Source organism: Podarcis filfolensis (genome assembly GCF_964270895.1).
Source record: "Podarcis filfolensis genome assembly, chromosome: 14".
NCBI classification, from domain to species: domain Eukaryota; kingdom Metazoa; phylum Chordata; class Lepidosauria; order Squamata; family Lacertidae; genus Podarcis; species Podarcis filfolensis.
Window position 1 is genome coordinate 51,044,879 of NC_139616.1, and position 15,201 is coordinate 51,060,079.

The following is a 15,201-nucleotide window of genomic DNA, read 5'->3' on the forward strand; positions in this document are numbered from 1 at the left end:
AGAACGGATTTGGTTTAAGAATGAACTCTAGGAACGGATTAAGTTCGTAAACCAAGGTACCACTGTATTATGTTGTTGCTGTTGTTGTTGACCTCTGAACTAAGCCAAATGTTTAACTGATAGCTCATCAATGGAAAAACAAGACTTTAGAGCGGTCTTGCCCCAAAATGGAAACCAGACATTCTGTTTTGGCGGCCGCAAGCTTGGTTTGAGGAGCCATTTGGCGCCTATATTATAGGTTTCTCCTGCTGGGTCTCCCCTCGTTTCTGTTCGCCCTCGGGGTCCCGCATTGCATGAGAACCCCAGCCGCACATTTTTCGCATGCCGATGACTTCTGAGTGGTGGAGGGGGAGCCTTTTTTGGGGGGGAGGTGGAGAGCAGGAGAAAGCTAAGGAAGGAAGCTGCGAAGACAAGGACGCCAGGATCAAAGTGCAAGGGGGATCCCTGCCCAGGTTTGGGCTCCCTTACCTGGGAACAAAGCCTGGTAGGGACTGGAGGCTTCTTTCTCCATCTCCTTCTTCTCTGCGCTGTCAGGCTCCTCCTCTTCCTTGGGGGGGATGGCGGGGGCTGGGGGCGGAGAAGCGGGGGGCGGGCTGGAAGGGTGGGAGATGGGGGTGGCAGGGTAGGAGTAGGCCGGCTGCAGCGGGGGCTCCTCCATCTTCTGGATCACCTCCGCCTTGAGGACGGGCACAGGGGATGCCCGGGGGGACAGGGCAGGGGGGCTCCCGGCCTTGCTGTAGGAGGCAGAGGTGCTGGGCGACAGGACGGGGGGCTTCCGGCGCAGGAGGCCCGAGGCGGAGGTGGCGAGGCCGGGCTTGGCGCCGTCCAGATTCCGTTTGGACATCTTCTCCTCCATCTCTGCCCGCTGCTCGCTCGCTTTTAACCTCTCCTGCATGGGGGGAGGGAGAGAAGGGTGCAAAAGAATGATTAAACGTAAAGGGACCTCTGACCATTAGGTCTAGTTGTGGATGACTCTGGGGTTGTGGCGCTCGTCTCGCTTTATTGCCCAAGGGAGCCGACGTACAGCTTCCGGGTCATGTGGCCAGCAGGACTAAGCCACTTCTGGCGAACCAGAGCACCTTTTACCTTCCCGCTGTAGCGGTACCTATTTATCTACTTGCATTTTGACATACTTTCAAACTGCTAGGTTGGCAGGAGCAGGGACCGAGCAACGGGAGCTCACCCTGTCACGGGGATTCGAACCACCGACCTTCCGATCGGCAAGTCCTAGGCTCTGTGGTTTAACCCACAGCGCCACCCGCGTCCCTATTTGTATATATAGCTCACAATAAATATACTGCACTGAAGAACCTGGAACTCTGAGCATTTCTGCTAAAGCGCCGCAAAGAAGTCACGACATGAAGGTAGCAGGCCAACCTTCAAGCAACAACCTGCCCAACCAGGGGCCTGTTTTGGATTGCATCACCGGTGGTCAAAAGCAGTCGGGGACAGTGGGAGTTGATTCCAACATTGAGGGGGCACCTTGTTGGGCAAAGCCAGTTCCTTCCGCTTCGGAAAGGAGAAAACTCTGGTGCGGTTTGGACCTTTGGCGTCGCCAGAGCAGGTTGCCAGTTTTGCCCCTGCGCTGGGGGACTTACCACCAGCTGGGCGCTCCGGTGGAGCTCCATGGCGTGGGCGGCTTGCTGCTGCAAGATGTACAGCTCATGCTGGCGGATCAGCTGCTGGTGAGAGAGGAGCTGCAGCTGCTGTGCGTGCTGCAAGGAGCTCCTCACTGGGGGGTACATGGCGGGCCAGAGAGGCGGCGCACGGTCCATCAGCTCCGCCGCTGTGGAGGGAGACAAGGCGGACAGGAAGTCACAACCACACCGCTACTCAAAAAACCAAAAAAGCCACAACATATTCATAGAAGCATAGAGCTGGGAGGGTCATCGATTCCAAACCCCTGCAATGAGACCTGCAGGTTTAGGGCACAATACAAATTCAATAAATGATGATGATGATGATGCGGGAATTGTTCATCATCATCATCATCCATCTTTATTACGGTTCAGAGACCCAACAAATCATTACAAAGCAATATACAATTCATACAGCCTACCTCCAGGTTAAACAAGCATTTTGTTCAGAATATAGGGATTATTTGTTCTTGCAACCACTGATAAAAACTTTGCCACTGCTAATGTTCTAGCATTTGTCCGGTCTTCCAATAGGAACCTGACATAGTGAGCCTCTGATTTTCCCAGGAAAGGTACCAGCAAGGGTAGTATCAGATCAGCCCTGGCTTGCTCATATTTTGCACAATGCAACAAAATATGTTTTATGGAATCGATGTCTTGAGCACACGAGCAAAGTCTATCCTGGTAGGGAACTCCTCTCAACCTGCCATCCAACACTGCAGAAGGAAAGACGTTTAGTCTGGCTTTGGTGAAAAGCCTTCGATAGTTTGGTACTGTCAGGTTTTTAATGTAAGATGTTAACTTAAAGACATACCCATATTGTACTCCTACTGCCAGCGGACTACAGACTGCAATCACAAGTCACTGTGTGCATTATCCCATAATCTTTGCTTTAATTGTTTGCCGAATGTTGGGCTCAAACTCACAGCCCTGAGATGAAGAGTCTCGCACTCTGCCGACTGAGCATTCACTCCCTCAGGACCCAAAGGACCACAAACAATCCCCCCCCCCCCGGATCTGACCACACTTTTTTGAAAAAACGTATCTTTATCCAAATCTTTATCTCCTCCACCTCAGTGGGCCAACTCTGACAGGAGTCACTGACCTGTCAATCAACTGATGCCATGGTGTCTGGTAGGTGGGTAATCTGACTTGCCTGTCAAAGCCGACCCACAAGAGGTGGCAAGAGGGGTCTTGTTCACTTGCAAGACAACTCAACCCTCCATGCCTGCGGATCTCATCACGAATACGGGGATGCCGCAGGGGTGCGTGTTGAGCCCACTTTTATATACGCTCTATACAGCTGACTGTGCCCCCAAATACCCCAGTAATAGGATCATTAAGTTTGCAGATGATACAACGGTGGTTGGTTTAATCACGGTTGGAGAGGGGGAGGTGGCCTATATAGAAGGAAGTTGGGGGAGTGGTGCAGGAAAAACAACTTACTCCTTAACTTAAAGAAAACAAAAGAGATTATTCTGGACTTTAGAAATTTAAATTGAATATTCAGCCACTGATTACTGAGGGGAAGTGCGTGGAACAGGTCTCGGTTTTTCAATTTCTGGGAATGGAGTTGAGAGATGACCTAACCTGGGGAGAAAACAGCAAAGACCTGATTAAGAGAGCACAGCAGAGGTTATATTTTCTGAGAATCCTCCGGAAAATAATCTCTCCAAGGACCTGTTGATGGCATTTTACCATTGTAGTGTGGAGAGTGTATTAACTTATGGTCTGTGTGTGTGGTTTGGGAGCTGCACAGTAAGGGGGAAAACAATGCTTTCCACGGTTGTAAAGACTGCGGAGAGAATAATTGGGTGCACTCTTCCCACCTTGGATCAAATCTATGCTTCCAGGTGCCATAAGAAAGCTGCAGAGATAGCGCAGGACGGTGCGCACCCCGGAAATGATCTCTTTCAGCTTCTGCCTTCTGGAAGAAGGTACAGGGTTATAAAGACTAGGACTAGCCACCTGAGAAACAGTTTCTATCCAAATGTGATTTTGGTTTTAAACGCAGTGTAAGGTAGTCTCTATGGGAGTATATTGTATTTAATTATGGGGTATCAGAGTTCTTAGGGGGTTAACCAGGCTGGGATAGCAGGCTTGTTGGTTTCTGAATGTCTGATGTCGATTTTTTCAATTTCGTTGTTCTGTATGGGACAATGACAATAAAGATTATCGTATCGTACCTGATAAACAGAGGGCTCAATCCTTCTGCCTGCAGGGATCTGCTTGGGCACGGTGTTCCCTGCAGGATTGAACTCTGCCCATCAGTAGTACTTCCGGGTCAGCGCCATCGGCAATGGTGGAATTCCTCTGACTCAGAGGAACCCGCTCCGTGAAAATCGGGTCTTGCCGCCGCGGCGAAGGCGGAGACCCTTTAAAAATCCCAGACGGAGAAAGCCTGGGAACGTGGGATTCGGCTGACACCAGGAGCGCCTCCCCTACTCGCAGGGAAACCCCTTTTTTGGGGATCCGAAGCGACGTGGGGTGAGCAGCGCGGTGTCTTGAATCGACCGCTATTCTTACGGAGTGAAGCCGCACAGCCGTTGCCGGAGAGCGCTGACTTTTTCCTGTGGACAATTGGACTCTAAACAAGTACCCGTGAGTAGAACGGAAAATTGGATTAAGAAACATTTTAATTTGGCATTGAAGCGGGAAGGTCTAAACAGGAAGTCCGCCTCCCGCTTTTTGTATATAGACTGAAGCAAAAATTGTGCAAGCCAAAGTCTGGAGAGTTGTATATAAAGATCTAAATTTCCCTCATTTTTAACCATCAAAACCCCTCTTGGAAGCAGGGGAAAAGAGGGGGAATTTAGATTGTTTAAGCCTGTGGAGAGAGGATAAAGAAAGATAAATTTCCACCGTCTCAAACCTGGGAACGGGGTGTCAGAGACAGAAACCTTTGGGGAAGCCCATCAACTGTGAATGGAATGTTTTTCGACAGATAGTTAAAGAAGAGAAACAAATTGATTCCAAAGTTACCTTTTGCACTTAAAAGAAATGAAATTTGAAAAATGCAAGTAACTTCTTTTTTTGCTGGACTTGCCTTCAAAAGATGGATACAAATGGAAATTGTTCCCTCTAGAGGGAGCTTGTTAAATTGTTGCTGGAGTCAGTCTGGGGATTTCACAGCTGTGAAGATTAGGATCGTGAGACCAGACTCTGACCTTGAACAAAAATGGATATAGAAGAAGTTTGCTTGCTTTTTGCAAGACAAACGCTTTGCTGGAGCAGATGCATGAGAAGATGAATCTGATGACTGTTGCAGTTCAAAATTTTGGACAAACAGTGAATTCTTATATAGAATCCACTCAGGACCCAACCCAGGAACCTGTTTTGACAGGGCAAGTGCAAATGCAGAAGACAATGGAGGAAGTTGCTGTTGAACCTCAAGCAACACAAATGGATAGAACCGAGGTCCTGCAGGAGCACAAGCCGCTGTTTTTGAAGATTGAACCTGGAGTGGGCCGGGGGGGGGGGTCTGGAGTTGTGGGGGTCCTTAATTTTGGAGGGACTTTGAAACATGCATTTACCGTATTTTTCCCTCTATAACACGCAGATTTTTTCTCCTAAAAAGGAAGGGGAAATGTCTGTGCGTGTTATTGAGCGAATGTGTGGTCCCTGGAGCCAAATGGCAAAAAAAATCAGGCAAAAATCAAATCGCGCGTCTCGGAGAAGGGAAACCTGAAAAGAGGAAGTGGCTGCTTTCCTGCATTCTGCCTCAGGGTCTTACTGCCCACCCTCCTCTGTTTCCTTGCTGTGTTTGCTCAAACGGAACAAAGAGCAGGGAAAGCCCCTCCCCTCCAGGCAAGCAGAGGGGAAAGCAGAGTGTCGTCTCTGTGCTCCGGTGCTGCTGAAAACATGCAGGAGGGAGAGAGAGAGAGAGAGAGAGAGAGAGAGAGAGAGCTGGCTGGCTGGCTTGGGTGGGTAGGTGAGGGAAAACTTTTGCCTTCCTTTCCTCCCTCCCGTTATACCCCTCTCCTGCATTCTTAGCCAGCTGCTTCTCTGCACACCCCTCTCGTGCTCCTTGTCCATTCTGTATTTTTCCTTCCTTCCCCACTTAAAATGTGGTTAAAAAGCATGGATCCACATGGATCCTCAGGATCTTTGCATTGGGTCACCCCAAATTCACCATCAGATCACATAGCATGTCCATGGCTACAGCCTGCCCCCCAAAAATCACACACGCACTGTTGCCTGGGGCTGCAATGGTGCAAAAATGTGGTTAAAAAGCATGGATCCACATGGATCCTCAGGATCTTTGCATTGGGTCACCCCAAATTCACCATCAGATCACATAGCATGTCCATGGCTACAGCCTGCCCCCCCCAAATCACGCACCCACTGTTGCCTGGGGCTGCAATGGTGCAAAAACGTGGTTACAAAACATGGATCCTCAGGATCTTTGCATTGGGTCACCCCAAATTCACCATCAGAGCACATAGCATGTCCATGGCTACAGCCTGCCCCCCCCAAAATCACCCACCCACTGTTGCCTGGGGCTGCAATGGTGCAAAAACGTGGTTACAAAGCATGGATCCACGGATTCTCAGGATTTTTGCATTGGGTCACCCCAAATTCACCATCAGATCACATGTCTGTGGCCACAGCATGAAGCACAAAAATGATACATCCACTGTTTCATTCAGAATGTTTTTTCCCTTGTTTTCCTCCTCTAAAAACGATGTGCGTGTTATGGTCAGGTGCGTGTTATCGAGCGAAAAATACGGTAAATATTTTCTGGACTACCCGGTTGACTGTGGGGAATGGGACTGTGGGGAATGGGCTGATCTGATGAGGGGAGATGGAGATATTTTTGGGTTGGAGTTTCCCCGAGACCTACTCCTCAATGAGAAAGGAAAGAAATTAAGAAAGAGACTAATAAAAGACAAGGCAAAGAGCTGGTATAAACAAGAAGAAGAACTGCAGAAGGGACATGGAAAAGACTTAAGAGCCTCGGACATAAGACTACCAGGTTGATGGACTAGATGGAAAAGACAGTAAGGCCTGACATAACCCGAGACCAGGAAGAAGGGACGTTGGATGAAGATTGGAAGAAAGTTTTAAAAGTTTATTTTGGAAATTAGGGTAAAATCTATTTTGGGAATTAGGAAAAATGGTGGAATGAAATTATTTGGCTTTAGCAGAAATGATATTAGGAGATCTGTATAAATTAGTATTAAGTTCTAGGATTTAAGGTATTTTATCGTAAGATAAGGTTAAAATAAATTAAGGTAAATTGAATGATAGAATATTCTGAAGGATGAAAAGGATTTGTTGAGTTAATTGATAGGCTAGACTGTTAAGATAAATTATCCAATAAAAATTGAGAAAGATGGAAAGAATTTGCTGAAACAAATAATTAAATTAGAATACAAAAAGGGAGGTGTGAGGAGGTCGATGAAACAAGTAAATGAAAGACAAAGAGATGGAATATTGGATGTGTGTTTTATTTTTTCTCTTTTTATTGTTATTGCTGTATTTTTCTTTCTATTTTTACTTTTTTTCTTTTTTCTATCTATTTTTTTAATATATTGTAATGTATATGTTGTTAACTTTTTTGCTGTCTGTTTTTTGTTTCTCTTTTTTTGTAATCTTTAAACTCTTAATAAATATTATTTTTTAAAAAATCAAAAAAATAAATAAATGAACTCTGCCCATCAGCGATGGACAGCTGAGCGAGGTTAGGGAAAACATAGCCTTAGGGCCAAGCTGGAAGAAAGGGCTTGGGCCCTAGGCTCTTGAGGGTGAAGAATGGAGTTCTAGCATCCCGAAAGCTCCCCCGTCCCAGAAAAGAGCCTTTCAAGCCATCCCTCCTGGCTTAGATACTCACCAAAGTGCGGCAGGTGCTCGCTGGGGATCACGACAAGCTGGCCAGACTGAGGGTCCCTGGCAAACTGGTAGGCGGAAGGGAGCGCTCCCCCCATGGCAGCGGGAAAGCCGGGAGTCATGCCTTGGTGCAACGAAGGGTGGCCGAGACCTAAGAGAAAAAGGACTAGAGATTACTATACGTGGGGCTGCCTCAGAAGACGGTTCAGAAACTTCAGCCGGTGCAGAATTCGGCGGCCGGGTTGCTCACCGGGGCAAGACAGCTTCAGTGATCCCAGCCTGACTGCCCTGGCTGCCAATCAATTTCCAGACCCAATTCAAAGTGCTGGTTCTGACCTAAAAAGCCTTAAACGGCTCTGGACCACAATTCTCTCAAGGGCCACCTCTCCCCATCTGAACCGCCCCAGACCCTGTGATCACCATCAAAGGCCTTTCTTTGTGTGCCTCCTCCACAGGAGGTCTGGAGAGTGGCAACACGAGAACAGGGCCTTTTCTGTGGTGGCTCCCCATTTTTGGAAAGCTCTCCCTCTCGAGGCTCTCTTGGCGCCTTCACTACGTATCTTGAGATGCGAGGAGAAAACCTCCCTCTTCTCCCAGGCCTTTGGCTAATTAAACCACCTACGGCCTTTCAAACTGGGGAGTATTGTTTAAGTCTCTTACTATGCGATGCATTTTTGTGTTTATACCGTATTGGCCTGAATATAAACCGCAATTTTTTCAAAATTCCGACCGTGAAAAGTTAAAGTGAGGCTGAAAGTCACGACCTTACAAAAATGGGCTTTCACGATATCACTGCTGAAACAGACATATGGTAAAACGGAACGGGGGTGAGTGCCTGCGGAATTTTAAGGGAGCAGCTTATATTCGGGTATTGTCTTTTTTCCCTTGAATTTTAAAGGTGCGGCTTATATTCAGGTGCGGCTTATATTCAGGCCAATACCGTATATTGCAAACTTCCCTATGATCTTCCAATGAAATGTAGCATATAAGTGAATGAATGTATGAATGAATGAATAACCTGGCTCCCTGTCTTTGGAAACAGCAGTCCAGGAAATGGTGCTGCTGGAACGAAACTGCTCCAGGTGAGGCCTTCACAGATTATTTGCCCAGACGGATGCTGCCCCTCCCCACAAGAGCGGAGACCTTCTGCCAGCCCACCCACCTGCCCCTCAAGTTCGGTAGGTGCCGGTCCAATCCTGCAATCCCGCCAGCGAGCGGAACCCCTGCCCCACAGACTCACCGTAGGGATGTCCCGCCAACCACATTGAAGAGCTGCTGGTCCTGGGCAGCCACGGGTGAGTCGCTAGGTGGGACGCGGGGTCAGCGGACCACCGCCCTGAGCCAGTCAAGGGGGGGCCCCCAGTCACCATGAGGTTGGAGTTCAAACTGTTCGCAGTGCAACCGGCAGGATGTATCCGCGCGAAGTCAGCCAGCTCTTTGCTTTCTCTAAGGGGAGGAAAGACAAGGGATAGGATTAGGAGCGAGGGCAGCCTTTGCCAACCTGGTGCCCACCAAGTGCTTAGATTATAACTCCCATCAGCCGCAAGTTTCCATAGCTATTCTAGGCTGCATCAACAGAAGTATATAGTCCTGGAGGAATCATACTACCACACTATTCTGTCTTGCTCAGACCACACCTGGAGGCCTGTGACCAATTCTGGGCACTATATACCTCTTCCCCTGGGCACACGATCAGCCCAAGAATTTACTTTCAGTTCCACAGTCCCGACACACCCATAAATATCCGTTCTATGCAACCCTAAGCAGCCCAGATTGGGGGTGGGCTGGCTTTTTTGTTGGGGGGGGTCAGAGTAACTGTAGATACTTTCTGCCCCCTTGCTTTAAAGTGCAGGGAAGTGTCATTATGTGGTAAAGTAAAGGTAAAGGGACCCCTGACCATTAGGTCCAGTCGTGGCCGACTCTGGGGTTGCGACGCTCATCTCGCTTTATTGGCCGAGGGAGCCGGCGTACAGCTTCCAGGTCATGTGGCCAGCATGACTAAGCCGCTTCTGGAGAACCAGAGAAGCGCACGGAAATGCCGTTTACCTTCCCACTGGAGCAGTACCTATTTATCTACTTGCACTTTCGAACTGCTAGGTGGGCAGGAGCTGGGACTGAGCAACGGGAGCTCACCCCGTCACGGGGATTCGAACCACCGACCTTCTGATCAACAAGTCCTAGGTTCTGTGGTTTAACCCACAGCGCCACCAATATATACCAAATTAATCATAACCACAGCTTAAAATGCATTATGCTATTTTTAAAAAACAAAATCTGAATTTCAAGTTCCACATTTATTTATTAAATGTATATTCTGACCACCCTCCCAAAGTAGCCCAGGGCAGCAAACCGCAAGTGATAAAATAGTGAAACTATTTTTGAAACTTTGATGCACTGGTATACTGGGGACATATTACATGTTCTCATCTATATGTGTTTCATCTGCCTTTGTTTAAATTTTTGTGAGCCGCCTGGAGTCCAGTTGGGGGGGGAGGCGAGATATATGTGAATAAGAAGAGGAGGAGGAGCAGGGAAGAGAAAGGAAGAAGAGGAGGAGGAGGAGGGGAGAAGGAGAAGAAGAAAGAAGAGAAAGAGAAAGAGAAAGAGGAGAAGAAGAAGAAAAGGAGGGGGAGGAGGGGGAGGAGAAAGAGAAGGTGAAGGAGAACAGACCAGAGAGATCCCATCTAGTCCAGCATCCTGTTTTTCACAGTGGCCAACCAGATGCCCCAATCGGAAGCCCCAGAACAGGACAGGGGGGGGGGTGCAACACCTCATGTTTCCCAGAAGCAGCTATTCAGCGGCAGGTGCATTCCTACCACCCCCATTCAGTTCCTCCTCCGCCCACCAAACGGAGAAATGGAATTACGAAGCTGCCCAGCAGCCGCCCTTCGTGCCCAGGTCTTCCCGGCAGTCCACCGTTCCCGGAGCCCCAGCTGCCGAGCAGCTCCCCCAAGCACAACCTGAGCTCCACGCAGCCCACCCACAGGGGCGTCACCTGAGGAGCTTCTCCTGGTCTCGTTCCAGACGACTCGCCAGGAGGTGGCTGTCTCGGTGGCGCGGGCGGTCATCCCCACAGTCCTCACTGGAGCGTCCGTGTCCTGGAAGTCACGAGCAGAGGACAGTTGGCAAGAGAGCAAGATCAACTCCGGGGGAATTGGGGTGGGTGCTGAGCACTCTAGTTCCGCCCCGCTCCCACAGAACTGCAGTTCCCAGGATTCTTTGTGGGAAGGCCATAGCAGAGCATGGGAGGGCCAACTTATGGTGCAAATCTATGTCCTGAAAAAGCCACTTCCGCCTGCAGAGGAGGTGTGGTTGCGAGCTTCACGCCCAGCCTCCGCCGCGCAATTGGGGGAATCCCCAGCAGCGTCACCTCCTGGCCAGCCAATCGGCTGGCTCTGGGGGTGGGGGTGGCCCTATTTAATGGAGGCGTGGCCAGGGATCTCCCTCTTTTGCCACCTACCAGCTATTCTTGTTTCCCACCCTCCGGCCCTATAAGGTTTTCGTTCCTTGACCTTGCTATGGACCTTGGTTGATCACCATTGAGGGGCCTGGTAGGAATTTTTTCCACTTGGCATATTGGCACCAGCCACTTGGTCTTTGCCTACCTCATAGCAAATCATCACATCATTATTGCAAAAACCAGTTGGTCAATGCTAAATAACACAAACCTAGACAGCATCTTAAAAAGCAGAGACATCATCTTGCCAACAAAGGTCTGTATAGTAAAAACTATGGTTTTCCCAGTAGTGATGTATGGAAGTGAGAGCTGGACCATAAAGAAGGCTGATCGCCGAAGAATTGATGCTTTTGAATTCTGGTGCTGGAGGAGACTCTTGAGAGTCCCACGGACTGCAAGAAGATCAAACCTCTCCATTCTGAAGGTAATCAACCCTGAGTGCTCACTGGAAGGACAGATCGTGAAGCTGAGGCTCCAAGACTTTGGCCACCTCATGAGAAGAGAAGACTCCCTGGAAAAGACCCTGATGTTGGGAAAGATGGAGGGCACAAGGAGAAGGGGACGACAGAGGATGAGGTGGTTGGATAGTGTTCTCGAAGCTACCAGCATGAGTTTGACCAAACTGCGGGAGGCAGTGGAAGACAGGAGTGCCTGGCGTGCTCTGGTCCAGGGGGTCACAAAGAGTCGGACATGACTAAACGACTAAACAACAAAATAACACCAGTAGCACCTAAGTGAACTCTGCCTAATTGCTTTTAAAATAGGATTGGAGGAAGCGAGGGGCAGATTAACAACATAATCCTATGTCTACTCAAAAGTAAATCCTCTTCACTTCCATGGGGTTTACTCCCAAGTAAATGGGATTAGGATTGTAGCCTTGCACTTGGAAAAGTGAGTCTAGGGTGCTGGGAAGGAGCAGATTCAAGGCACTCTCAGAATTTGAGGCGTAAACTGCATTGTTCAGCAGACCAGGGAAGAACGAAACTTGTATAGCTCTTTATATTTAGAAAATAGCTATCAGCACATTTGAATGGCATCATTAACTGCATGTGCACTTTCAGAATTCTTTTCAAAAATTAGTTGATGGACAAAAAATACAATACGCTGCTCTTTCACATTTCAATGCCTCATATGCACACTTGGGGGAAAAAAGAATTGGCACCCAGGCTATAGTCCTAACATGTTCAGAAGTCTTAAATTCATTAAGCAGAGACATACACATTTGATCTGGTTTTGATGTGCACAGCCTCCCAAGAATAAAGGAAATGAAGACCCAAAGGTTCACAAATCAGACAAGCGGGCGCACTGGGAAAAGGAAGGAGAGCCCAATTTCTGCAGACAAAAAGTGGGGCACGATTCTCCTATGAAGGACCACTCTCCCCATCTCTAGTTGTGATTTGTGCACTGGCAGTGGGTTGGCCCTAGATGACCCTTGTGCGTCACTTCCAACTCTACTGGAGCTGAAGACTCCTAAAACAGCAGCTGTATGCGGCGTGGATTTGCTGTGGAACAGCCCTGCTTTGCACTCATTTAAAGGAAAACAAAACAACACACCTTCAGATTGAAGTTACAGGCAGGTAGCCGTGTTGGTCTGCCGTAGTAGAAAAAGAATTTAAAAAATGCTTCTAGTAGCACCTTAGAGACCAGCTAAGTTTGTTATTGGTATGAGCTTTCATGGGTGATACAGTCATCGACAGGTTTACCACACCTATCAGCCAATCACCCATTCCCACCACCCTTCTGAGTACAGTGGACGCTCGGGTTGCGAACGTGATCCGTGCGGGATGCACGTTTGCAACCCGCAGCGGTAGGTCTGTGCATGAGTGGGTTGCGATTCGGCGCTTCTGTGCATGCGCGACCACCGAAACCTGGAAGTATCCCGAAAAAACACAACCTGAAGCATCTGTAACCTGAGGTACGACTGTAATACCACACCCCACCTTCTCACTATACAGTGGTACCTCGGGTTACATACACTTCAGGTTACAGACTCCGATAACCCAGAAATATTACCTCGGGTTAAGAACTTTGCTTCAGGATGAGAACAGAAATTGTGCTCCGGCGGCGCGGCGGCAGCAGGAAGCCCCATTGGCTAAAGTGGTGCTTCAGGTTAAGAACAGTTTCAGGTTAAGAACGGATCTCCAGAACGAATTAAGTTCTTAACCTGAGGTATATAAGTGTCTAGTGACTTCTGTTTCAGTGTATCTGTAGAAGTGTGCATGCACACGAAAGCCGATACCAAGAACAAACTTAGTTGGTCTCTAAGGTGCTACTGGAAGGAATTTTTTATTTTGTTTCGACTTTAGATTGAAGATACAGTATGCTAGAGAAACGTGAAGTGCAACTCGGCAGCTACGCTGTGCAAAATGGCAGGCTGCTTGGTGTTTTGGTGTTCAACGTTCATGCATTTTTGGAGGGTTGAGGTGCATGACGCAATTACTCCCCAGAGATTCCCACAGTCCCTCTGCCCTCTGGAGATGGAAATGTGTATGACTTCACTCTCTCCGCTGCTGAATTTGTCGCTCATTCTGCTGAAAGGAGGCAAACCCTAAAGTATGACGAGTCCAGCTAACATTTTAACAAGGCATCCCAAGAAAGGTTTGTTTGTTTTTAAACCAAATCAAGGAGAAAATCTGTTGCTGATTTTCTAGGTACAGATATTTTCCGCCCTCTAAAAAATAAGTTGAGCGACATCCCAGCAAACAGAGATCAGGAAGCACACAGAGGCTACAAGCAAGGACTCTTGGTGTGAAGAGAGGGAGAGTCACCATTTCTAGAGGGGATCTCCTTTTGCAGGAAAAACAATCTTGTGGCACCTTCAAAGTCTAGAACATGTCTTATGGCTTGATGGGCTCCACTCCATCAGAAGTACAAAGTCCTATCCTGCATTGTAGGTACATATATTAAAGGTAAAGGGACCCCTGACCATTAGGTCCAGTCGTGGCAGACTCTGGGGTTGCGTCGCTCATCTCGCTTTATTGGCCGAGGGAGCTGGCGTACAGCTTCCGGGTCATGTGGCCAACAGGACTAAGCCACTTCTGGCGAACCAGAGCAGTGCACGGAAACACCGTTTACCTTCCCACCGGAGCGGTACCTATTTATCTACTTGCACTTTGACGTGCTTTCGAACTGCTAGGTGGGCAGGAGCAGGGACCGAACAACAGGAGCTCACCCTGTCGCGGGGATTCGAACTGCCGACCTTCCAATCGGCAAGCCCTAGGCTCAGTGGTTTACACCACAGCGCCACCTGCGTAAGGTACATATATTACAGAGTGTTAAACAGTCAGGTCAGAAGGAAATGAAATCATAGAATCAGAGGAGAGGAGATTCGGAAGAGTCAACAAGGGTCATCTAGCCCAACCCTCTGCAGTGCAAGGATGTTTTGCCCAACGTGGGACTCGAATCTGCAAACCTGAGATTAAGAGTACAGTGGTACCTCGGTTTAAGAACTTAATTCGTTCCGGAGGTCCGTTCTTAACCTGAAACTGTCCTTAACCTGAAGCACCACTTTAGCTAATGGAGCCTCCCACTGCCGCCACGTGATTTCTGTTGCCATCCTGAAGCAAAGTTCTTAACCCATGGTACTATTTTTGGGTGAGCGGAATCTGTAACCTGAAGTGTCTGTAACCCAAGGTACCACTGTATTGTGCTCTACTGACTGAGCAGAATGCACACGGGGCTATAATTGCGTCATAAAGGGCTCACTTGCGAAATATTTTCAAAAAACCTCGCTAGTTTTGCTGGCGAAAACACGGAGAGCATATGAGGGACTGACCCTCGCTGCTTTCAGGCTCCCAAACTTCTTTGCCCAGTGACACCAAACCTTCCCTGGAACGCATGCCGGAGTCCACAACCCAAATGTGGAGTGCTTGGTGCCAGCTGATTTGGGGTTATTTTTGCACCTGCTAACTAAGCCCAGCCAACAGGCAGCCTCGCCGCAATGGCGCATCCAGCACACTAACCCATCCCGCCACGCAGTGCATTTTATTTATTTAATGAAAAGCTCAGTCGCTTTTCAGGCGGCTGCTGAGTTGGAGTCAGCCTGGACTCAGTCTCCTGCACACAGACACACACTCCCTGCCACTCTTGCATGGGCCAAAATGGCCTGAAACCAAACAAACAACTGGCGTGGTGTTTATTTTTGCAAGCTACATTATTATTATTCCAAACTATTTGTAGCTGCGGTGGTTCATTGTGATGCCTGACTGCAAAAAATAAGGAGGGTGGATAACAGCCAGCATACTCTTTGCTCTCTCCCCCCCCCCACTTGCTCATAAA

At 48.5% G+C, this 15,201-nt stretch overlaps 1 protein-coding gene across 4 annotated transcripts in view; it reads right to left on the minus strand.

Moving 5' to 3' along the window:
* TNRC18 (trinucleotide repeat containing 18) overlaps positions 1–15,201 on the minus strand; it is a 128,104-nt gene that overhangs the window by 54,549 nt on the left and 58,354 nt on the right. For all 4 annotated transcript variants that reach the window (XM_083585512.1, XM_083585511.1, XM_083585510.1 and 1 more), the window contains 5 exons: positions 10,462–10,564; positions 8,707–8,912; positions 7,471–7,617; positions 1,599–1,786; positions 469–889 (listed from right to left, as the gene is read on the minus strand). In XM_083585512.1, coding sequence (XP_083441638.1) covers positions 469–889; positions 1,599–1,786; positions 7,471–7,617; positions 8,707–8,912; positions 10,462–10,564 — 1,065 coding nt within the window. The remainder of the gene's footprint in view (positions 1–468; positions 890–1,598; positions 1,787–7,470; positions 7,618–8,706; positions 8,913–10,461; positions 10,565–15,201) is intronic.